This window comes from Bufo bufo, chromosome 4 (genome assembly GCF_905171765.1).
Source record: "Bufo bufo chromosome 4, aBufBuf1.1, whole genome shotgun sequence".
Lineage (NCBI taxonomy): Eukaryota > Metazoa > Chordata > Amphibia > Anura > Bufonidae > Bufo > Bufo bufo.
In genome coordinates this window covers 535,130,391-535,154,074 of record NC_053392.1, presented here as the reverse complement: position 1 = coordinate 535,154,074, position 23,684 = coordinate 535,130,391, and the positions used below count along the sequence as shown (strand labels likewise).

The 23,684-nt window shown below is 42.4% G+C and overlaps 1 protein-coding gene across 2 annotated transcripts in view; it reads left to right on the top strand.

Moving 5' to 3' along the window:
- Positions 1 to 23,684, top strand: part of PAK5 (p21 (RAC1) activated kinase 5) — a 222,628-nt gene that overhangs the window by 48,167 nt on the left and 150,777 nt on the right. Inside the window, exon 1 of one of the 2 annotated variants that reach the window (XM_040429872.1) lies at positions 18,219 to 18,391. The exons of the other annotated variant lie outside the window; for it this stretch is intronic. Coding sequence (XP_040285806.1) covers positions 18,376 to 18,391 — 16 coding nt within the window. The 5' untranslated portion in view covers positions 18,219 to 18,375. Of the gene's footprint in view, positions 1 to 18,218; positions 18,392 to 23,684 lie in introns of those variants that run through there. 2 annotated transcript variants of the gene reach the window in all.

The window sequence follows — 23,684 nt, the reverse complement described above, 5'->3', positions numbered from 1 at the left end:
TCTATTTATGTATCGGGGCGGGGTATCGGCGGCTGAGTACCGCCGAGAAAACTCGGAATCGGTCCCGATACCGATACTAGTATCGGTATCGGGACAACCCTAGTTTGCTGTGTCTGTCAGCGTAGTGTCCAGAGCATTGAGGCGCTACCAGGAGACAGGCCAGTACATCAGGAGATGTGTAGGAGGGCAACAACCCAGCAGCAGGACCGCTACCTCCGCCTTTGTGCAAGGAGGAACAGGAGGAGCACTGCCAGAGCCCTGCAAAATGACCTCCAGCAGGCCACAAATGTTCATGTGTCTGCTCAAACGGTCAGAAACAGACTCCATGAGGGTGATATGAGGGCCCGACGTCCACAGGTGGGGGTTGTGCTTTCATCTGTGAAGAGCACAGGGTGCCAGTGGCGAATTTGCCAATCTTGGTGTTCTCTGGCAAATGCCAAACGTCCTGCACGGTGTTGGGCTGTAAGCAGAACCCCCACCTGTGGACGACGGGCCCTCATATCACCCTCATGGAGTCTGTTTCTGACCGTTTGAGCAGACACGTTTGGCATTTGCCAGAGAACACCAAGATTGGCAAATTCGCCACTGACGCCCTGTGCTCTTCACAGATGAAAGCAGGTTCACACTGAGCACATGTGACAGACGTGACAGTCTGGCGACGCCGTGGAGAACGTTCTTCTGCCTGCAACATCCTCCAGCATGACCGGTTTGGCATTGGGTCAGTAATGGTGTGGGGTGGCATTTCTTTGGAGGGCCGCACAGCCCTCCATGTGCTCGCCAGAGGTAGCCTGACTGCCATTAGGTACCGAGATGAGATCCTCAGACCCCTTGTGAGACCATATGCTGGTGCGGTTGGCCCTGGGTTCCTCCTAATGCAAGACAATGCTAGACCTCATGTGGCTGGAGTGTGTCAGCAGTTCCTGCAAGACGAAGGCATTGATGCTATGGACTGGCCCGCCCGTTCCCCAGACCTGAATCCAATTGAGCACATCTGGGACATCATGTCTCGCTCTATCCACCAACGTCACGTTGCACCACAGACTGTCCAGGAGTTGGCAGATGCTTTAGTCCAGGTCTGGGAGGAGATCCCTCAGGAGACCGTCCGCCACCTCATCAGGAGCATGCACAGGCGTTGTAGGGAGGTCATACAGGCACGTGGAGGCCACACACACTACTGAGCCTCATTTTGACTTGTTTTAAGGACATTACATCAAAGTTGGATCAGCCTGTAGTGTGTTTTTCCACTTTAATTTTGAGTGTGACTCCAAATCCAGACCTCCATGGGTTGAAAATTTTGATTTCCATTTTTTTATTTTTGTGTGATTTTGTTGTCAGCACATTCAACTATGTAAAGAACAAAGTATTTCAGAAGAATATTTAATTAATTCAGATCTAGGATGTTATTTTTGTGTTCCCTTTATTTTTTTGAGCAGTGTATTATACCAGCATACCCCTATTCATGTCCCTAAAAGCCAGATGTACTGTGGCTTGCGGCATAGTACGCAAAATTCTGAGAGGCCTCCCTAGATCCCTGGTAGGGCAACTACTCCGAAAAGGCGACGGTAAGGCTCTCTGCCATGAGAACATCCTGGCGGTTAAGTAAAAGGACAAGAGGGATGTCCTTGCACTGACCACCATTCACACTCACACCAGTTCTCCTGCCTGAGTGCGAGGTACCACAACCACTGTCAACAAGCCAGACTGCATCCTTGATTACAACAGGCATATTGGAGGGGTTGATCTGTCTGATTAAGTTCTGAAGCCCTACAGTGCCATGCGTAAAACTAAGGTGTGGTACAAAAGCTGGCTGTATACATTGTACAGATGGCACTGTACAATGCGTACATGCAGGCCACACAGGGACTTTCCTTCAGTTCCAAGAGGTGGTCATCAAGGCCCTAATTTTCCAAAGTCAGGAAGAGGAGGGACCGAGTACATCAGAAGGTCATGGTTCCCGTGTTGTACCAGGACAACTGGTGAAGTCCCACAAAAATCGAAAAGGGGAAAGACCGGGTTTGTTACAAAAGGGGAATACGAAAAGACACACTTATCAGTGTGACACCTACCCAGATAAACCTGGGCTCTGCATAAAGGATTGTTTCCGAACCTACCACTCATCTATGGGTTTTTAATTTCATCCTTTATGTTCCCTGTAATATTTCCATTTTATATCTCTGATTTAGTTTATCTCGCTTGCATATCCACTTTCCAACAACCACTACATTTTCTTTTCTTTGAGACAACTGTTAGGCCAAAAGTGCCCTTTCCACCCCTTAAAATGTTCGTACGGTGGTGCTTTTTCCAAAATGGAGTCACTTCTTGGGGTTTTTCATTTCTGGGAACCACAGGAAATTTATTTAATGCGACATGGCAGCTGAAATCCATGTCTGTTTATTCAGGCCTGCAAAAAACATATTTTGCACCTTGCCTCTAGAGCCCTGCTGTGTGCCCTTACAGCAGGCTACAAGCACATATGGGGTGTTTGCAAAAAGGGGAGAAAATGGGGAACATATACTAACTGGGGTGCATTTTCTCCTTTAACCCCTTGTGAAAGTGAAAACTTGGGGTCTGCTAGTAATTTTTTATTTTTACAAATGTGTGCTTTGAAATTCTTTATCTAGTATTTCTGCCTTCTGTGAGACACCTGTTTGCTTAAAAGTACCCTTTCCACCACTTAAAATGTTCGTACAAGGGTGCTCTTTCCGAAATAGGGTCACTTTTTGGGGTTTTTCATTTCTGGGGACCTCAGGAATTTATTTAATGCGACATGGCACTTAAAATCAATGTCTGCCAATTCAGGCCTGTCCGCAAAATTCATATTTTGCCATTTGCCTGCTGTGCGCCCATACAGCCGGCTACAAGCACATATGGGGTATTTCCTTAATGGGGAGAAAATGGGAAACACAACCTGGGGTGCTTTTTCTCCTTTAACCCCTTGTGGGAATAAAAATGGGGTCTGCTAGTAAATATTTGTTTTTCACAAATGTGTGATTTGAAATGCTTTCTCAAGTATTTCTGTCTTCTGTGAGACACCTGCTGGCTGAAAAGTATGTTTTCTACCACTTAAAATGCGGGGTCGCTCTTTCCGAAATGGGGTCACTTTTTTTGGTGTTTTTCATTTCTGGGGACCTCAGGAATTTTATTTAATGCGACATAGCACTTAAAATCCATGTCTGCCAATTCGGGCCTGTCAGCAAAATTCATATTTTGTCTTTTGCCTGCTGTGTGCCGGCTAAAAGCACATATGGGGTTTTTCCTGAATGGGGAGAAAATAGGGAACACAACCTGGGGTGCATTTTCTCCTTTAACCCCTTGTGAAAAAAAGTTGGGGTCTACTAATAATTTTTTTTCACAAATGTGTGATTTAAAATGCTTTCTCAAGTACCCTTTCTACAACTTAAAATGTTCGTACGGGGGTGCTTTTTCCGAAATGAGGTCACTTCTTGGGGTTTTTCATTTCTGGGGACCTCAGGAATTTGTCTAATGCGACATGGCCCCTAAAATCCATGTCTGCCAGTTCAGGTCAGCTAAATCCATATTTAGCTGTTTGTCTGTAGAGCCCTGCCATGCGCCCATACATAATTTTTTGAGCACATATGGAGTGTTTGTGTATTCGGGGGGAAATGGGGAACAAAATGTGGGGTGCATTTAGTCCTGTTACCCCTTGTGAAAGTAAAAAATGTGGGTGTAAAGCAATTTTTCCATTTTCATAGCCAAGCGGGTCAAAGTGCTCACTACACACCTTGAAATATTGCTTGAGGGGTGTAGTTTCCAGAATGGGGTGACTTTTTTTTTTTTTTTTTTTTTGAGCACACATGGGGTGTTTCTGTAAACTCCAGATTCAGGGTAATATATTTTGAGTTTTGTTTGGCTGTTAAAGGGAACCTGTTACCTGGATTTTGGGTATAGAGCTGAGGACATGGGTTGCTAGATGTCCGCTAGCACATCCGCAATACCCAGTCCCCTTAGCTCTGTGTGCTTTTATTGTGTAAAAAAAACGATTTGATACATATGCAAATTAACATAAGAGTCATATCTTACTTGTGTGACCAGAGAAGAGTCATATTTTCAAGCTCTGACTCATCTCAGGTTAATTTGCATATGTATCAAATCGTTTTTTTTTACACAATAAAAGCACACAGAGCTATGGGGACTGGGTGTTGCGGATGTGCTAGCGGCCATCTAGCAGCCCATGTCCTCAGCTCTATACCCAAAATCCCGGTGACAGGTTCCCTTTAACCCTTGATTTGTTGCAGAAAAAATAGATTAAAATTTTAAATCTGCTAAAAAAAAGTGAAATTTAGAAATTTCATTCCCATTTTCCTTTAATTCTCGTGGGGCACCTAAAGGGTTAACATAGTTTGTAAAATCAGTTTTGAATAGCTTGAGGGGTGTAGTTTCTAAAATGGGGTGATTTATGGGTGATTTCTAATATGTAAGCCCCAGAAAGTGACTTCGAAACTGAACTGGTCCTGAAAAAATTCAGTCTTGAAAATGTTCTTAAAAATTTTAAGATTTGCTTCTAAACTTCTGAGCCTTCTAATGTCCCAAAAAAAGAAAATGTCATTTTCAAAATGATCCAAACATGAAGTAGACATATTGGGAATTTTAAAGTAATTACTATTTTTGGAGGTATTACTATTTATTATAAAATTAGAGAAATTGAAATTTTGAAACTTGCTAATTTTTTCTAATTTTTGGTAAATTTGGTATTTTTTTATAAATAAAAATGAAATTTTTTGACTCATTTTTACCACTGTCATGAAGTACAATATGTGACGAGAAAACAATCTCAGACTGGCCTGTATAAGTAAAAGCGTTTTAAAGTTACCACATAAAGTGACATGTCAGATTTGCAAAAAATGGCCTCTGCAGGAAGGTGAAAACTGTCCGGGGCAGAAGGGTTTAAAGGAAACCTGTCACCATGATTTTGCGCATAGAGCTGGGGACATGGGCTGCTAGATGGCCACTAGCTCATCTGCAGTACCCAGGTCCCATAGCTCTCTGCGCTTTTATTGTGTTAAAAAACAGTTTTGATCAATATGCAAATTACCTGATATGAGTCCTGTAGCCGGAGATGAGTCAAGCGGAAAGGAGCCCAGCACCGCCCCGCGTCCTCCGAATCTCCTCCTTGCCAGCTGACGTCACAGAGTTCGAGCGCCGAAATCTCGCGATGCGCGAGCTAGCGCATGCGTAGTTCGTTCCCTGTGCTGATGCCAGCACAGGGAATGAACATGATGCCGACACTGCGCATGCGCTAGCTCGCGCATCGCGAGATTTCGGCGCTCCAGCTCTGTGACGTCAGCCGGCAAGGAGGAGATTCGGAGGACGCGGGGCGGTGCTGGGCTCCTTGACGCTTGACTCATCTCCGGCTACAGGACTCATATCAGGTAATTTGCATATCACTCAAAACTGTTTTTTAACACAATAAAAGCGCAGAGAGCTATGGGACCTGGGTATTGCAGATGTGCTAGTGGCCATCTAGCAGCCCATGTCCCCAGCTCTATGCGCAAAATCATGGTGACAGGTTCCCTTTAAGCTGCTGTAAGGCCTTTGGGGTAAGTTTGGTCAGGTTGGCTGTAGAATGGAAAGCATCAGTGAGTGCGCGGGATTAAGGCTGGCGATGCCTGTATAGAGCTTGGTAGAAGTTAGTGAAGGTATCATATATATGGTTAGGGTTACTCATGACCTGACCTTCTTGAGTTTGAATCCTAAGGATTTGATTGATGCGTTGCTGAGATTTGAGCCTGCTAGCCTGAAGCTTGTCAGGTTTGTTGGCCCACTTATAGTATTTCACTTTGGTCCGGCGTAGGGCTTTCTCTGTCCTATGAGGTAGGATAGTGTCTAATTGCAAGTTACCGTAGTAGCTTTAATGGCTTGATGTAGGTACAAGGATGGGTGTTGTTGGTGAGCATTAACTAGCCTGGCTAATTTAGATTCTAGGGAAGTCTGAGCCTGGTCCCTGTCTTTCTTCCTCTTTGACACTATTGCTATTAATTTGCCTCTGATGAAAGCTTTATGGGAAACCCATACCCAGTGAGGGGAGGAGTCTGTGGTGGTATTTTCACTGAGGAAGTGAGCCAGATCAGTGGCAATCTGGGTCTGGACTGTAGGATCAGTGAGTAAGGCCTCATTTAGGCGCTAGGAGAAAGGAACTGACCTTTTGGGTGTAAAGTCTAAAAACAGGAAAAACAATATCATGGTTGGACCATGCTGAGACAATGGGCCAGATTTTGCAAGTCAGAATAATGGAGTGAAAAAGTAGCAAATTTTTGTGCAATCGCTTAAACTGCGCAAAAATTTGCGACTTTTATTGGCTCTGCACTATGCTCGCCAGTTTTCTGAAAGTGGACGTGTTTTCTTATGTAAATGAATCTCTAGACAGATTTACTATTGCGACTATTTAAAAAGTCGTAAAGAAGTCGCCAAAAAATTTGCAATTTCACTTTAGTGAGGACCATGCTTATCTTATGCGACTTTTTAATAGAACATGCGACTTTTTCGTAAAGACGTGCGACTTTTGTAACGCTGCTTACTGACGGATAACTGATACCGTCAAACCACATTTATTACAGTCTTAAAGGGCCGATCATAAATCTGACTTGGCTAAAACTGACTTTAATGATAAATCTGGCCCACTATGTCTGCTATACAAAAGAAGTGGGAGTGCATTAGCTGAGGATAGAATCATATCAATGCGGGTGTGAGAGTGGTGCGCAGAGGAGTAGAATGTATAACCCCTGGCTGGTCCATTATGCTCTCTCCAGGTATCTGCTAAGGAGAGTTGAAGCATAGTGTCATTGATGATCTGTTTTTGTTCACGCGTGTGTTGTGAATCTGACGCGTGGAACCTGTCAAGGGTAGTTTTGAAGTCTCAACACCAGATTAGGTAATGGTATTCTAAGGGGTCAATTGCTTCAGCTAAGGTTTTGAAAAAGTGAATGGGGTGTTCATTAAGGGCATAAGAGTTTACAATGCAGATGGATGTATCCTGAAGGGTGCCTACTAGAATCCTGAAGAGAGTAACCACTCCCCTTGTTTTGGATGTGTGGGAAGCAGCATAGAAAGTGGAATATCTGGGGCGGACATAGGTGGGGGAAGAAGAGTTGGTGGAAAAATGCAACTCCTGCAGACATACAATGTCGGGGGAGTGTTTAAGTCTATAAATGCTTTTTTTGCATTTAGGGGGTGAGTTAAAACCCCTGACATTATGTGAAATTATACGACACATAGATAAGAGTTGGGTGTCCGCAGGAAGAGATCAGTATAGAAAAGAAGGATCACAGCAGCATATCCGGTGTGTCTTTTATTGAAGCATGCTTGATAAAGGCTACTATGTAGCCGAAATGTCGTATTCTGCTTTTGTATGCACTCAAGGCTTCAATAAAAGACACACCGGATATGCTGCTGTGATCCTTCTTTTCTCTACTGTTCTGTGGACTGCTGTGGATCTGTGGTCTTGTTGTGGCTGATGCATTCCGGGATTGGTCGATGAGGTCCGTTTGTGTTGCTCTACAACTTTATCTGTACACGCAGGAAGAGATCAGTCACAGGAGTACTCAGTCTCACCCCCCCCCCCCCCATCACCGCCCTTGGATCCATAGGGCCAAAGCATTATATGACATGAGTAGATGTACTAAAGGATATCATGAAGAACAGTATAGTAACCAAAACAGAATAAACAGTAAAGGAGAATGAGTAAACAAAATATATCAGTCAGTCTGGAGTGCGGAAACCAGACCACTGGTCCCCTAGACCAGGGAACAGGAGGCAACATGGAAATCCAACCACTGCAGGGTAGTTGTAGATCCCTGTTGGGGCTGACCAGGAGGCATATCAGGGGAATTGCCTATAGTGGTGGCATAATGCCATGGCTGAATCCGGCAATAAACCTTCCCACTAAGGAAGAGAGCTATAGGGATGCCACCGACCAAGATTCTACCCAGGTTTGTAGCCAATATCCATGGAGGACTGGTAGACAGTTTTGAGTTCCTGCTCTTGCTCCCATCGACGGACGCGTCTTGGTAGACCAGGATCTAGTCGGGGTCCATGCAGGGAGAGGTGCCAATATCTCCATGGGGATTCCCACTTTAGCCAGAGCCTTCGTCCAGAGAACGGATCAGGTAGGTTCTGGAGTTATAAGAGAAAGTCAGGGAAAATGGGAAGCCCCAACGGTAGCGTACCTGGGCATGCTGGAGAGCCGATGTAACGGGCTTCATATTCCTGCGGCGCCCCAGGGTGGAAGGAGTCAAGTCAGAGTACAGCCACGCCATGGGTGGTAGGCCCGGCAGCGTCGGTAGATTGCGAGCAGCCGTGAGAAGCTGGTCATGGGCCTCTGGGTAGCGGAGTTTCAGTACAATGTTCCTGGGAGAATCCGGATTCTTTGGGGTGCCCAGAGCCCTGTAAGTCCTATCAATTCGGAACAGGGAGTCGTCTTGTTGAGGCAGCAGGGCCTTGAAGAGATCCATAGCTGTTTGGTGCAATGAGGTATGGTCTTCGGGGATTCCCCGGATGTGGAGGTTCGCTCTCCTGGAGCTGTTCTGTAAGTCCTCAATCTTTTGCTACAAAGCCTCTAATTGTACTGCCTGAGTGTCAGTGTCTCGTCTATCCGCTGCTTTGGCGTGCAGCATACTTTCGGCCCTTGCCTCCACATCTGCGACCCGTTGGCCCAGGTCGTGAATTTGGCGGGTAGACTCAGCCACCGCCTGGGCTAGCTCGTCTCGGAACAGTTGTCTGATGTTCTGGTAGAGATCCCTCAGTGGAGAACTAGTAGGCGAGGAAGGAGCTGGTGGTGGGGAGCATGGCACTCCATGATTAGAGTCCTTGTTAGCAGGAGTAGGCAGGTCTGCCATTTTGGAGGCCGCTTGCAAGGCAAAGATGAAATGGATTGAGATAAAGGCTGGGAAGCCAGCGTGGCGCCCGATTTCTTGGACTTAGTCATAGTTCCAGGTGGATAGGTGTTCTGGTCAAGGCTTGTGAAGCTGCAAAGCAGCGCTAAATCAGCCCTTTAGCAGTGGTGGCACTGAGCTCACACAGCGCACATCCGCTCCCGTGAACTGCGCACATGCGCCCCCCATGTTTGCGACTTTTTAAAACATTTCAGTTGACAAATTTGAAGTGGAACTATTAACATAGCTAACCACACACCCACCTTTGCACTCACTTTTCAAAACTGTAGCGAGTATGGTAAAAAATGCTAAATGTCACAAAGGTTTTGCACAAATAAGCCCAAAAAGTCACAAAGCCTTATTTTGTGACTTTCTGAAGCCAGAATTCTGACGTTAAGGGCTTGATAGATTCTTTCCAAAATCTCAGATAGTATTATTAGTCTGTGGGGTCATGAAAGCCACAGACAAATCACGGATGCCATACATGTTGCATCTATATGTTTAATGGATTAGTGCTAGGAGACTCTTTGGAAATCCCTTTTTCAGCTTAGCAGTGCATGTGGAAAACACAGATTTATCATCTCCCATGCGCCAGAAAAGTGGCTTTGAACAAGTTACAAGTGCCTCTTTTTACGCTGCCCTTGTCACTTTTCCAGAAGGAGACATGTTAAGGGCAGGTGTGGGCAACAACCAAGACAAAGTCATCTTCATTTACACCATTTTTCTGGTGCAAATGAAGCCAGAAATCATTGGCAGCTCTGAGCTATTATAGATGTCTGTTTAGGCTTACAGAATCTCATCAGAAATTAGACACATTCTCCAGTGACTTCGGGGATATCAAGACTGGTGCAGAAAGCACCGGTTTTGATAAATCTCCCCCATAGTTTCCATCTCTCCCAGAACATCCAGGATGCTCCCATAAAAAGGGGAGATTTGCCAGACTCCTGGAAGAGGTGGTACATCTCTCTCACAGCTCATAGAAGGCAATCCTCTATGAGGTCTAACTGTGTGTGGTGCCTGGGATACTGCTCTGAAGGGGCGTGACATATCACAAAAAAGGCTTGATACATCATGAAAAAGGGTTGAGAAAGGGTGGGGCATAAGAAAGAAGGTAAATCTTACAAAAAAATATGGTTTCGCACTCATCCATCTCCTGCTTGCCAACTACTAAAAGTTAGCAAATATGAGAAACTAGATCTATGACAAAACGTATGGAGGGCAAAAAATTGACAGATGGATCTTTCATGGACATCTTCTCTGAGAAACATTGACCATTTTTCTTTCAAGGACCTCCAATGGACACAAATATGGAAATAAGGCCTTAAAAGGTTTTCTTGGCATAAGCAGTATTGATATCATTCTGTGCGGCCCCCAACTATCTGGTGACAAGACATGTATGTCTATGTCTTGTGGCTGTTCTCATACATTTTTCATGTATTTTCCCATTAGATGGCAATCCTGGAGATGTAATCAGACATTTTATATTATATACTGTATGTACAATACGCCATAAATACAGTACTTCAGTTGGTAATGCCCCCTTAACTTAAATTTTCGGCCCTTTGGGATCCCTTCAGTCGGAAAATGTGGCCCCCAAACAGAAAAGGTTGTGCACCCCTGGTCTAAGGTAACATAGAATTGTAGAGCAGGTCTTTCTCCCTAACTGGACACTACTAGCGATCTAGGGTGTCTGTGTTGTTCCTTATGGCGTGCAACATTTTGGTCCCTTCCTTTGACCACATTTAATAAGAAAAAAATATATATTCACATCTTAAACTGCGTTGCCGACTGTTGGTACCTTTCTGGACAGTTTGTATATAGGTGACTTTTTCAAGTGTCCAGAAAAAAATATTTGCGTGATTATAATTTTTTTTTTATCTTCAGGAACTTCACAGCTTATTGTGCTTGTAATTTTCATAATTTCTCATTTACAGTAATTGCTGCTCATCAGTATCTGACCTATAGACATTTATTACTGATCATCCTTATGATTTATTTGAGTTTTCCAAAAAAATATTGTCTGTCCATGATTTTTAGCTAATCAGTCAAAAAAAAAATTCAGGCTAGCAACTAGCTAGTCTAAAATTTAAAATAGATGTTTAAGAGGACCTTTCACAGGTTTGTTTGTTTTTAACGGAGTGCCTTTACATGGAGAGTACCCTCTGCTGATGCTGCCAAACTTTTTCTCTTTTAGAAAGACCCCTCGTTTGCCCTGCTTTGATCCCCTGAAGTTTTTGCTCCCAATATGTTAATGTCGAACATTAGTACAGGGAGGAGGGGACGGCCTTGTTTCTCAGTGGACGTTTCCTTCTGCCTGGCTGTGGTGCGGTCCAATCACAGCAGACCACGTCACTGCCATTGAGAAAAAACAGCTCACCTTCTCCGATTGGACCACGTCAGGCAGAAGGAGACACCCACTGAGAAATGTGGCCATCATCTTCCCTTTACCAATGCTCAGCATTAACATATTGGGCGCCAAAACTTTGGGTGATCCCAGACGAGGGGTCTTTCAAAAAACAAAAAATTCTGGCAGCATCAGTGGAGGGTATGTAAAGGTATTCAGTTAAAAAAAAAAAAAAAACTGTGGAAGGTCCTCTTTAAATACAGTGTCTATGAATATTCCTATGGAGCTTTGGGGCCTGATGGTGCCATGAAATTGGGTGAAAATGCTGAGGAGAGAGTTTAGATTGTCACCTGAACTACTTTAACCCCTTAAGGACTCAGCCCTATTTCACCTTAAGGCCCCTTTCACACGGGGCAAGTATTCTGCGCGGATGCGATGCGTGAGTTGAAAGCATTGCACCCGCACTGAATACCGACCCATTCATTTCTATGGGGCTGTTCACATGAGCGGTGATTTTCACGCATTACTTGTGCGTTGCGTGAAAATTGCAGCATGCTCTATATTCTGTGTTTTTCACGCAACGCAGGCCCCATAGAAGTGAATGGGGTTGCGTGAAAATCGCAAGCATCCGCAAGCAAGTGCGGATGCAGTACGATTTTCACACACGGTTGCTAGGAGACGATCGGACATGGTTATAAGGGAAAATAATAGCATTCTGAATACAGAATGCATAGTAAAATAGCGCTGGAGGGGTTGAAAAAATAAATAAAAAAATATTTAACTCTCCTTAATCCACTTGCTCGCGCAGCCCGGCATCTCCTTCTGTTTCCTTTGCTGAACAGGACCTGTGGTGACGTGACTCCGGTCATCACATGATCCATCACATGATCTTTTACCATGGTGATGGATCATGTGATGACCGGAGTAACGTCACCACAGGTCCTGTTCAGCAAAGGAGACAGAAGGAGATGCCGGGCTGCGCGAGCAAGTGGATGAAGGTGAGTTAAATTTTTTAATATTTTTTTTTTTAACCCCTCCAGCGCTATTTTACTATGCATTCTGTATTCAGAATGCTATTATTTTCCCTTATAACCATGTTATAAGGGAAAATAATACAATCTACAGAACACCGATCCCAAGCCCGAACTTCTGTGAAGAAGTTCGGGTTTGGGTACCAAACATGCGTGATTTTTCTCACGCGAGTGCAAAACGCATTACAATGTTTTGCACTCGCGCGGAAAAATCGCGGGTGTTCCCGTAACGTACCCGCACATTTTCCCGCAACGCCCGTTTGAAAGAGGCCTAATGACTTGGCCATTTTTTGCAAATCTGACCAGTGTCACTTTAAGTGCTGATAACTTTAAAACGCTTTGACTTATCCAGGCCATTCTGAGACAGTTTTTTTTGTCACATATTGTACTTCATGACACAGGTAAAATGAAGTAAAAAAAATACATTTTTATTTATAAAAAAATACCAAATTTACCAAAAATTTTTTAAAAATTGCAAATTTCCAAGTTTCAATTTCTCTACTTCTATAATACATAGTAATACCTCCAAAAATAGTTATTACTTTACATTCCCCATATGTCTACTTCATGTTTGGATCATTTTGGGAATGATCGGTACAGGTCTGAAGTCACTTTGCGAGGCTTACATAATAGAAACCACCTAAAAATGACCCCATTCTATAAACTACACCCCTCAAGGTATTCAAAACTGATTTTACAAACTTTGTTAACCCTTTAGGTGTTCCACAAGAATTAATGGAAAATAGAGATACAATTTCAAAATTTCACATTTTTGGCAGATTTTCCATTTTAATAATTTTTTTCCAGTTACAAAGCAAGGGTTAACAGCCAAACCAAACTCAATATTTATGGCCCTGATTCTGTAGTTTACAGAAACACCCCATATGTGGTCGTAAACCGCTGTACGGGCACACGGCAGGGCGCAGAAGGAAAGGAATGCCATACGGTTTTTGGAAGGCAGGTTTTGCTGGACTGTTTTTTTTTTTTTTTTTTACACCATGTCCCATTTGAAGCCCCCCTGATGCACCCCTAGAGTAAAAACTCCAAAAAAGTGACCCCATTTTAGAAACTACGGGATAGGGTGGCAGTATTGTTGGTACTAACTTAGGGTACATATGATTTTTGGTTGCTCTATATTACACTTTTTGTGAGGCAAGGTAACAAGAGAGAGCTGTTTTGGCACAGTTTTTTTTTATATTTATTTACAACATTCGTCTGACAGGTTAGATCATGTGATATTTTTATAGACCAGGTTGTCACGGACGCTGCGATACCTAATATGTATACTTTTTTATTTTTTATTTATATAAGTTTTACACAATGATTTCATTTTTGAAGAGAAAAAAAATCATGTTTTAGTGTTTCCATAGTCTGAGAGCCATAATTTTTTCAGTTTTTGGGTGATTACCTTGGGTAGAGTATGATTTTTGCGGGATGAGATGACTGTTTTTATTGGCACTATTTTGGGGTGCGTATGACTTTTTGATCGCTTGCTATTGCACTTTTTGTGATGTAAGGTGACAAAAAATGGTTTATTTAGCACAGTTTTTATTTTTTATTTTTTACGGTGTTCATCTCAGGGGTTAGGTCATGTGATATTTTTATAGAGACGGTCGATACGGACGCGGCGATACCTAATATGTATACTTTTTTTTAATTTATGTAAGTTTTACACAATAACAGCTTTTTTAAAACAAAAAAAATTATGTTTTAGTGTCTCCATATTCTGAGGCATAGTTTTTTTTTTTTTTTTTTTTTGGGGCGATTGTCTCAGGTAGGGGCTCATTTTTTGCGGGATGAGGTGACGGTTAATTGGTAATATTTTGGTGGGCAAACGCCTTTTTGATCGCTTGCTGTCCTTTTTGATCGCTTTTTGGGATGTAAGGTGACCAAAAAATGGTTTATTTAGCACAGTTTCTTTTTTTTTTTTTTACGGTGTTCATCTGAGGGGTTCGGTCATGTGATATGTTTATAGAGCCGGTCGATACGGACACGGCGATACCTAAGGCTACTTTCACACTAGCGTTCAGAGCGGATCCGTCTGGGGTCTGCCCAGACGGATCCGCTCATATAATGCAGACTTGGGATCCGTTCAGAATGGATCCGTCTGCATTATATTGTAGAAAAATTTCTAAGTGTGAAAGTAGCTTCAGACGGATCCATCCAGACTTTACATTGAAAGTCAATGGGGGACGGATCCGTTTGAAGATTGAGCCATATTGTGTCATCTTCAAACGGATCCGTCCCCATTGACTTACATTGTAAGTCTGGACGGATCCGCTTGCCTCCGCACGGCCAGGCGGACACCCGAACGCTGCAAGCAGCGTTCAGGTGTTCGCCTGCTGAGCGGAGCGGAGGCTGAACGCTGCCAGACTGATGCATTCTGAGCAGATCCGCGTCCACTCAGAATGCATTAGGGCAGTACGGATGCGTTTGGGGCCGCTTGTGAGCCCCTTCAAACGGAGCTCACAAGCGGACACCCGAACGCTAGTGTGAAAGTAGCCTAATATGTATACATTTTTTATTTTTCCCCTATTTTTTACCAATTTCTTTTTACTTTATTTGGGGAAAATGACGTTTTTGTTTATTTTTACTTGAAACCTTTAATTATTTTGGTGGAAAACTTTATTTTTTCAACTTTTTTTTTTTTCACTTTATTTTTTTCACTTTAGGACCTGAACTTTTGGGGGTCTAATCCCCTTTACAATGCATTCCAATACTTCTGTATTGGAATGCATTGGCTGTATGAGTAATACAGTGTGTATTACTCATACAGCTTCCGGCCTGTGAGATCCAGGGGGCTGGATCCCACAGGCTTGTCACCGGAAGGCAGCGCAGATGCCTCAGTAAGGCATCGCGCTGCCTTCCATGCCATCGGGTCCCCCCTACAGCCGCATGGGGACCCGATGGCCCCGCCGCCCGCCGGATAAGGTAAAACCGCAAACCGCAGGTCTCAATTGGCCCCCCCGGCGTTGTAACAGGATGCCCGCTGAATGATTTCAGCGGACATCCTGTTCCGATTAACCCCCGCCGCACTGCAATCGCGTTTTAAAGTTAGGACGTACTGCTACGCCCTGGGTCCTTAAGGACACGGCAAACATGGCGTACCGGTACGTCCTAAGTCCCTAAGGGGTTAAGGAGCATTTGTATTCTGGAAACAATTTAGCTGAAATTAGGCGAAATTATGTTATTTTGTGTGCACTTGTAAACAGCAACCCAGTTTATTCTGTTATTTTTGGGATCTGTAAATGTATGCAGTTCCTTCATATTTTATGTGAACTGCCTCCAGACCATAGGAACTCTTTAACTGTGTCATGTGTCAACGATACCCTCCCAGTGCTTGCAGTTCCTAATATTACGCTCCATTTTTCCCCTGCCTGATGAATCTAGGCCAAAGCCACTCAAGTATTTTATAAAATCCAACTTGACACAAGCATTAAAACATCATATGATGTCTCTGGGAGTTTTTTCATAGAAACGATGAAATGAAGAACCTGACACTTTGAAAGTACTATAAGCTTGGTATACTCCAGAAATCATAGTCCTAGGTTTCTTATATTGTCATGTGCATCGTCTAAACAGCACAACCAAGAGTTAAGGTGATTCTGAAATTTAGAACTAATTCAGTCAGCAAAACATTTGCATAGAAGGAACATATGGTCCAATACGAGGCCAAAAACGAGTGATGATATACAAGTTGATGGGTACTTATTTAGACTGCTTTTTGCACAGGAAGATGCAAAGTGAAGGAGGGATGAATGATCATTCCTACGATCGTTCACCCCTGTCCATTTGCATGTTGTTGTTAGGACATCCCCTGTTTACGTATAGGGCAATGTGCTGCCGACAAAAAAAAAAAAAAAACATTGCTTGGGTTCATACCATGTCTTTATATTGCAGTGTAATAACAAGTTTTACTTGGACACCTGATTGTACAGCTTGATGCCGTGCTGATGTTGGGATGTATGGCACATCCTGCTGTGGCCAGCAATGGGCTTCCATCAGTTCTTCATCAGCCTTCCATGTTGTAAATCTAATAACATTACAGTGGTAAACAGCAAGGGGGGAACGAACTCTCCTTAGGGAGAGAGCACCTTAATCAGTGTGAGGAGACTTATAGGCCATACACGCTCCTCTGGAATTCTGGGAGGGAAAAAATGCAAATGATCTCTTAACAAGCTCTGCCTCTAATGCCACCAGATGTAAGGCAGCTATCCTATAAGTCAATATTCAGCTCTTAAAATAGGCCTTGAGACATGGCTTGGATATTAAATAAGCCAGCATCTCATCTGCAGACAGCTATTTCTAGAGTCCCAGTATCTCCCCTGAGTTCCCGTTTTATATCTCCCTAAGCTCCAGCTCCTCTACCTAGCCACCAAATCGCTCCTTGCTACTTTTTCTAATGGAGGCACACCTGTCTGCCACGACATACCTTTTCCAGACTTTAGAACTACGTGGCTTTCCTAATGGCTCATCACTTGGATCCCCCAAGTTTGTTTGCTCTTGTTGTGAACAGAATACTGATTTATTTATTTTTTTTCTGGTGACTTTTGTATGCACTTTATGTTTATAGCAATACTATACAGTCAGGGGTGGTTTGTTAACTTAAAGTGGCCCCATGTTGTAGGCAGATCCAAATTGAAAGAAGGCAGGGCCAATATAAGTAGGCGACCATATTGCGGCACAAAATACCACCCCAGCAGAGCCAAGTTCCTCAGTGCAACACAATAGACTGCCCCAGCAACCTAAAAAAAATACGGGGTAGCACAAAATGCCCCAGAAACACAAAATAACTCCTCAGACAAAGGACGCAGCAACCCAAGCCTCCTTCACAGTTGTGACTGAAATTCCTGGGGTTGAGGAAAACCTTAGGGAAAACAGAATTCAGACTCTCCAAGAGTTCATTTTCAGAGCCCCTCAGAGAGGAGGCCAATTTCTTCCCTCTGCTGATCTAGTATTTCTACTGTCTAATTTATTGTACGGAATTTATGTTTAAAACAATTTCTCGTTCTAATGGACTAGTCTGTAATTAAGAGAAATCTGTGGCATCACTTATTCCAAACAATAAGTCTAATTTCTGCAATTACTGAAGAGCAAACCATCTCAAATTTTCTGAGCACCATATTTATGAAATACATATTCTGTGGTGGCCAGTGGCACCTGCCACATTCTGTTCTCCTGCTGCAGGATGGCAATACAGTTGAATATTGTTATCAAGGGGCACCTATGGTACCAGGTACATAACTACCTGACACCCCCAGTAACTCTGAGAGCAACTTACTTATCTGTCTGGCAGCCATGTGGAGGGCTCAGGCTGCCCTCCTGATCATCGGCCCACCAGGAGATTTCCCTGTAGAGTCGCTATAGCCAATCCGTTCCTGTTTACAGTGGACCCCAAATGTTCCTGAAGTTCTTTGCATATCTGACCAATCTATGCTTAGTGACATTTTTCCTGGTTTTCCAAGTACTGTCTTCAACTGTTTCTCTAAACCTGGAAAATCCAAGCAGGAAGAGTTTAGGCATCTTTTTGTTCTGCTTTGTGCAAGTCAATTATCTTTATTTTTAGATCCTCATCATCTGCTTAGAAGAGCTTATAGTTGAGGAAAGGTTCTGAATTTGTCTATAAATGAAGGTATATGAAGATATAAAAGCTCAGTAATACTGTATTGAGATGGCATTGCTTATAGAAGAATGAATATATCGTGTATGGTGTGAAAGGAGTCTGTTCATAAAAGCATGTTTCACATACCAGACGTGCCAATGGATATTCAAGAAATTCTAGTTGTTTGATTAGGACTCCTATCATTTCCAGACAGTCCTGGATGTCAGGAATGGGTTGGACACTAACAAAACTTTGTCCTAAAGCAGCTGACGGTGGCTGGAATGTAACAATGATCCCGCTACCACTTCCAGTAACGCAGTGGACAGGGCCGCTTGAATCATTGTGCTGCCGTCTGCAGTTTTACTGGAATCTGACTGCTGAGCTGACTGCTCAGTTTAACCCACGGAGTGACCATCAGTAAGCTCATTCCTCTTGGAGTAATCTTAGTGCTCCAGAAATACTCTTAATCAAAAATTACTTGCTTAGACAACCAGTGAAGGAAGGCACAGGATGATTTACCTGAGTGGTAAGTTTAAGTCCTTTATTTCATTAACTTTCCCTTAGAAAAATGAGGTTGTGACTAACTTGGTTGTAGATTTTGTGTTGCAATGTGTGGTGTGGCCGCTGCCAATGATCTCATCAGGTATCACATGTTACTATAGACCTAGTCATGGAAGCCAGTAGACAGGGGCAATTTATCAAAAGTAGCAAAATAGGGTTTTCGTAACTTGCGAAAAAAATTTTTTTTTACTTTTTGCATGTTTACACCACTTGCTCCAGTTTTGTAAAGTGGGGGTGGTTTTCTATGTTAATGAGTTTCACACCAGGTTTATGACTGAGACTTTTTTTTACCAAAAATCCCAAAGCCACTCTAGTAGGCGGATGGTGCAGAAAACTGGAGTAACGTTTATAGACAAGAGTGTTGGATTTAAAGATGAGACGAATTTAACAAACAACGTGCCCAGTTTGATAACTTTGGCACAAACTGCACCAATGCAGACTCAAGGAAAACTGACTTAAAATATTCTCCTCATGATGAATTCCCCACATTGTGTAGATAAAAAACAGTACACACATGAATTTAGATGACTTGGTATAACCATCAAGGAATACTGTGCTGTTTTTAACTGTATTTCCAAGATTCGTTCACATCGGGCTACATTACACCAATTTGCTCTTGAATTCTCAAGAACTAAAAATTTTACAATGTTTTTATGTTTGTCTATGTCGGCTATAATTGAAAAAATGTATACCTGTGGTTTAGAAATGATATAAATGTCAGTACCGTAACAGTGCTTAGATTCAGGGGTGTACGCAGATCTCATAAAACCCCATAACAAAAGTTAGTATGGGCCCCCCTGCCCAACTCTGTTTCCCAGAAGACGGTCACTCCTATTCAATGCCCCAGATTTCTGACTAGTTAACTTTTTTTTTTTTTAATTAAGCGGAAGATATTTTAATTTTAGAAAAATCTAATAAAAATGCGTCCTCCACCTCACCAACTTTGCCCGACTTTTATGTTAGAAAAATCGGAATATGTATTTCATAAATATGGTGCTCAGAAAATTTGAGATGGTTTGCTCTTCAGTAATTGCAGAAATTAGACTTATTGTTTGGAACAAGTGATGCCACAGATTTCTCTTAATTACAGACTAGTCCATTAGAACAAGAAATTGTTTTAAACATAAATTCCGTACAATAAATTAGACAGTAGAAATACTAGATCAGCAGAGGGAAGAAATTGGCCTCCTCTCTGAGGGGCTCTGAAAATGAACTCTTGGAGAGTCTGAATTCTGTTTTCCCTAAGGTTTTCCTCAACCCCAGGAACTTCAGTCACAACTGTGAAGGAGGCTTGGGTTGCTGCGTCCTTTGTCTTTACACAATTTCAAGTATCTTATGGTTAGAATGTCACTAAACAGAGCAGAGAGCACGACTTCAGCCAATAGCTGCAGAGCAGGAAGGGAGAAGACAGCGTTGTTTTGGTAACTTCTCCTGTACAGCCAAACAACATATAGCCATTTGAGACCAACTCCTATCTCAAGAAAAGGGACTCGCAGTGAATGGAGAGCACGCTGCACATCCCACGTTGTCCTCTCCATTCACTGTTATGAGACTTGAATAAGTAAGTGTGGCCACACCTCCATTCCAAAAAAAGCTGAGCCAGCACTCATCAATTTTCGGACGTCCCATAGAGGTGAATGGAGGGTGGCTACACATATGTGGCATGCTCTCCATTCACTTCAGGGCACCATTCTTGAGATAGGAGCTGGTTCCAGCGGTAGGATCTGCACTTACCGGGCATATATGGCATATCCTATCGATATGCCATACATGTCCAGATGGGAATACCTTTTTTAATGATCCCTAATCTATAGGGCATAATGGAGACATTAGAGGGGTTGTGTGAGATAATAAAAAAATCTACGGCTGAAGACAGTAATTGGTTGCAGTGGTCACATGCCATATCCAGCACATCACCGATGCTGTGATGTGCACTGTGACATACAGCTACATGGAAGGTCTCCGCTGCAGCCAATCTCTGTCTTTAGCTGTAGACCACTGCGAACACTGATAATAATAGGTTACACCATTTTAGGGTTTGTCTTAGATTTTTAATTATCTCAACAATATCTTTAACCCGGTATTACTGAAATAGGTAGATTTTGGTAAATATAAAAATTTGCTTGGAATGTAACTGATTTGATCTGTGTGCACATGTATTCACACTAGTAGTGTAACACATTTGTAATTTTTATATGTTCCACTCAGCATAGGCTTGTGAAGGAATTTATATCCTATGTTCTACTTTTTACTAGAAAAACAGACTGAATTGTATATAGCTAATGAACATCTTGAAATGTCAGCTCTTTGGGCCCTCAAGTGAAAATGTTAACCTGTGTCTATGAAAAGGTGTTTAGGAGGTCACTAAATACGGAGACGCAGATTTACAACGGTACATCAGAATATGTGTAAGGAGTGCCCATGTGCGTTTCCTAAAAGTGGGCCTATAAAATATACATGATGGATATACAATATTGGCCAGAAAATAAATATTTTAAGGAGCGATTAAAGAAAAGCTCAAAGTAGAAATTCTGCAGTGGTGGATTTTTTATGACGAGGAACCTCACTGCATTGAATGAAATAAATGATTCATTATATTTGACCTCCTTTGGGGAAGGAATATAGTTGCTCACTATGGTTGCACTCTGCTGGTTGGACCTTAGTGAATCGTAAGAGTCTGACTATATTGTCTATTATGTGTTTTGCTTCTTTCTTTTGATGATTTTAGTATTATGAGGCAAATATGTGCCCAGCCTTTGGCCTTCACAGAATATATTCATATTTTACAGACGCTGCTTTTTATATAGTAGTAGTTTAATGCTGGTCTTCCACAGTCCGGTTTTTTTATGCACTTTTTGAAACCAAAGTCAGGAGTGGATTAAAAAAAGGAGAAGACTCTTATCACCATTAACCCCTTCAGGACCCTGCCGTTTTTCACCTTAGGGACCAGACCATTTTTAGCAAATCTGCCACGTGTCACTTTATGTGGTAATAACTTTAAAATTATTTTACTTATCTAGGCCATTCTGAGATTTTTTTCTCATTACATAACGTACTTCATGACAGTGGTAAAATTGAGTCAAAATATTGTATTTTTATTTATAAAAAAATAAATAAAAAATTTACAAAAAATTTGGAAAAATTAGCAAATTTCCAAGTTTCAATTTCTCTACTTTTATAATAGATAGTAATAACTCCAAAATTACTTTACATTCCCCATATGTCTACTTTATGTTTGAATCATTTTGAAAATTACATTTTATTTTTTTGGGTTGTTAGTTTTAAGAACATTTTCCAAAACGCAATTTTTTCTGGACCAGTTCACTTTGTGGGGCTTACATATTAGAAACCACCCATAAATCACCCCAGTTTGGAAACTACACCCCTCAGACTATTCAAAACTGATTTTACAAACTTTCTTAACCCATTAGGTGCCCCACAAGAATTAAAGGAAAATTAGAATTAGAATTAAATTTCAAAGTTTTACTTTTTTTTAGCACATTTTAAATTTTAATCTATTTTTTCTGCAACACATAAGGGGTTAACAGCCAAACAAAACTCAAAATATAATACCCTGAATCTGGAGTTTACAGAAACACCCCATATGTTCTAAAAAAAAACTGATGTATGGGCGCACAGCAGGCTTCAAAGTGGAAGGATCACAATATGGCTTTTGAAGAGCAGATTTAGCTGGAATGGTAATTGGGAGCTATGTCGCATATGAAGACACCCTGAGGTGGCCCTACAGTGGAAAACCCCAAAAAGTGACCCCAATTTGGAAACTACACCGCTCAAGGAATCTTTCAAGGTGTGTAGTGAGCACTTTGACCTCAAAGGTCTTTCCTAGAATTAGGAAAAAGTTGCTTTACACCCACATTTTTCACTTTCCCAAAGGGTAAAAGGACAAAATGCACCCTACATTTTGTTCCCCATTTCCCCCCAAATACGCCAACACCCCATATGTGCTCAAAAATGATGTATGGACGCACAGCATGGCTCTAGAGTCAAACAGCAAAATGTGGATTTTGCTGACCTGAAAAGGCAGACATTGATTTTAGGTGCGACGTCGCATTTAAAAGATTCCTGAGGTCCCCAGAAATTAAAAACCCCAGAAGTGACCCTATTTTGGAAAGGAAAGGATACTTTTCAGCAAACAGGGGTCTCACAGAAGCCAGAAACACTTGTTCAAGGGGTTTTTGTCACCCCAATTTTCGCTATTAAACAGGCTGACATAGATGTGAAAATGTCGCCCACCTCATTTCCACGCCCTTCTGTCTTGATTGACAGGGCCAGGCCAGCGTTAGTTCTCCTGCTGGCCCCGTCTGCCGTGTAAATCTCGCGCCTGCCCCGTCCCATTCAGTATTAGGCGCAGAGAGAAAGCCGGCTGCTGGCTTTCTCACTGCGCCGAATACTGAACGGCACGGCGCCTCCTCGTGTCATTCGGATTCAGCAGCGGCACCCGCTCTGCTGATCTGATCCAGACTTGATAAAGGGGTCCCCAGTACCCCAAAACGCGTTGTCTTCGAATAAAACGAAAAATAGCTGAAACCTAAATACTGTCTATGAGCGGTTGTGTCAGTGCGCCTCCGAAGGTCCATACGTTGGACGTAAAGTTCAGCGTCTCGTTTCTTCTACCAATCAAGACAGAAGGGAGTGGAAATTAGGTGGGCGAACTGAGTTTCTAGGAGCAGGTGCAACGCCCCCCCTGCTCCTAGAGGCTAATTTGCATATAATAAGAGTTAAAATTACACGAAAACGGGGGCATACTTAAATAAAAGAAATGCAGAGTTAAATTCAGGTGACATTTTCACATCTATAATGCCAGCCTGTTTAATAGCGAAAATTGGGGTGACAGAAACCTTTTAAAGTATTTCAAAGCACACACGCAGGCTTGAATAAACAGACATAGATTTTAGGTGCCATGTTGCATTTAAATATGAGGTCCTCAGAAATTAAAAACCCCAAGAAGTGACCCTATTTTGGAAAGAGCACCTCTGTACGAACATTTTAAGTGGTAGAAAGGATACTTTTGACCTAACAGGTGTTTCACAGACGTGAATATGTAGTGGTTGGTGAAAAGTGGATCTGTTAGCTATGCGTACTAAATCAGAGATATAAGGTGGTAAAACGACAGGGTACATCATGGATGAAATTAAATTAATACTTCATGGATGAGTGGTAGGTTTTAAAACACTCCTGCATGCACATGCCAGGTTTCGCATGGGTAAATTGTGTCTTTCCTTATCTCCCTTTTGTAA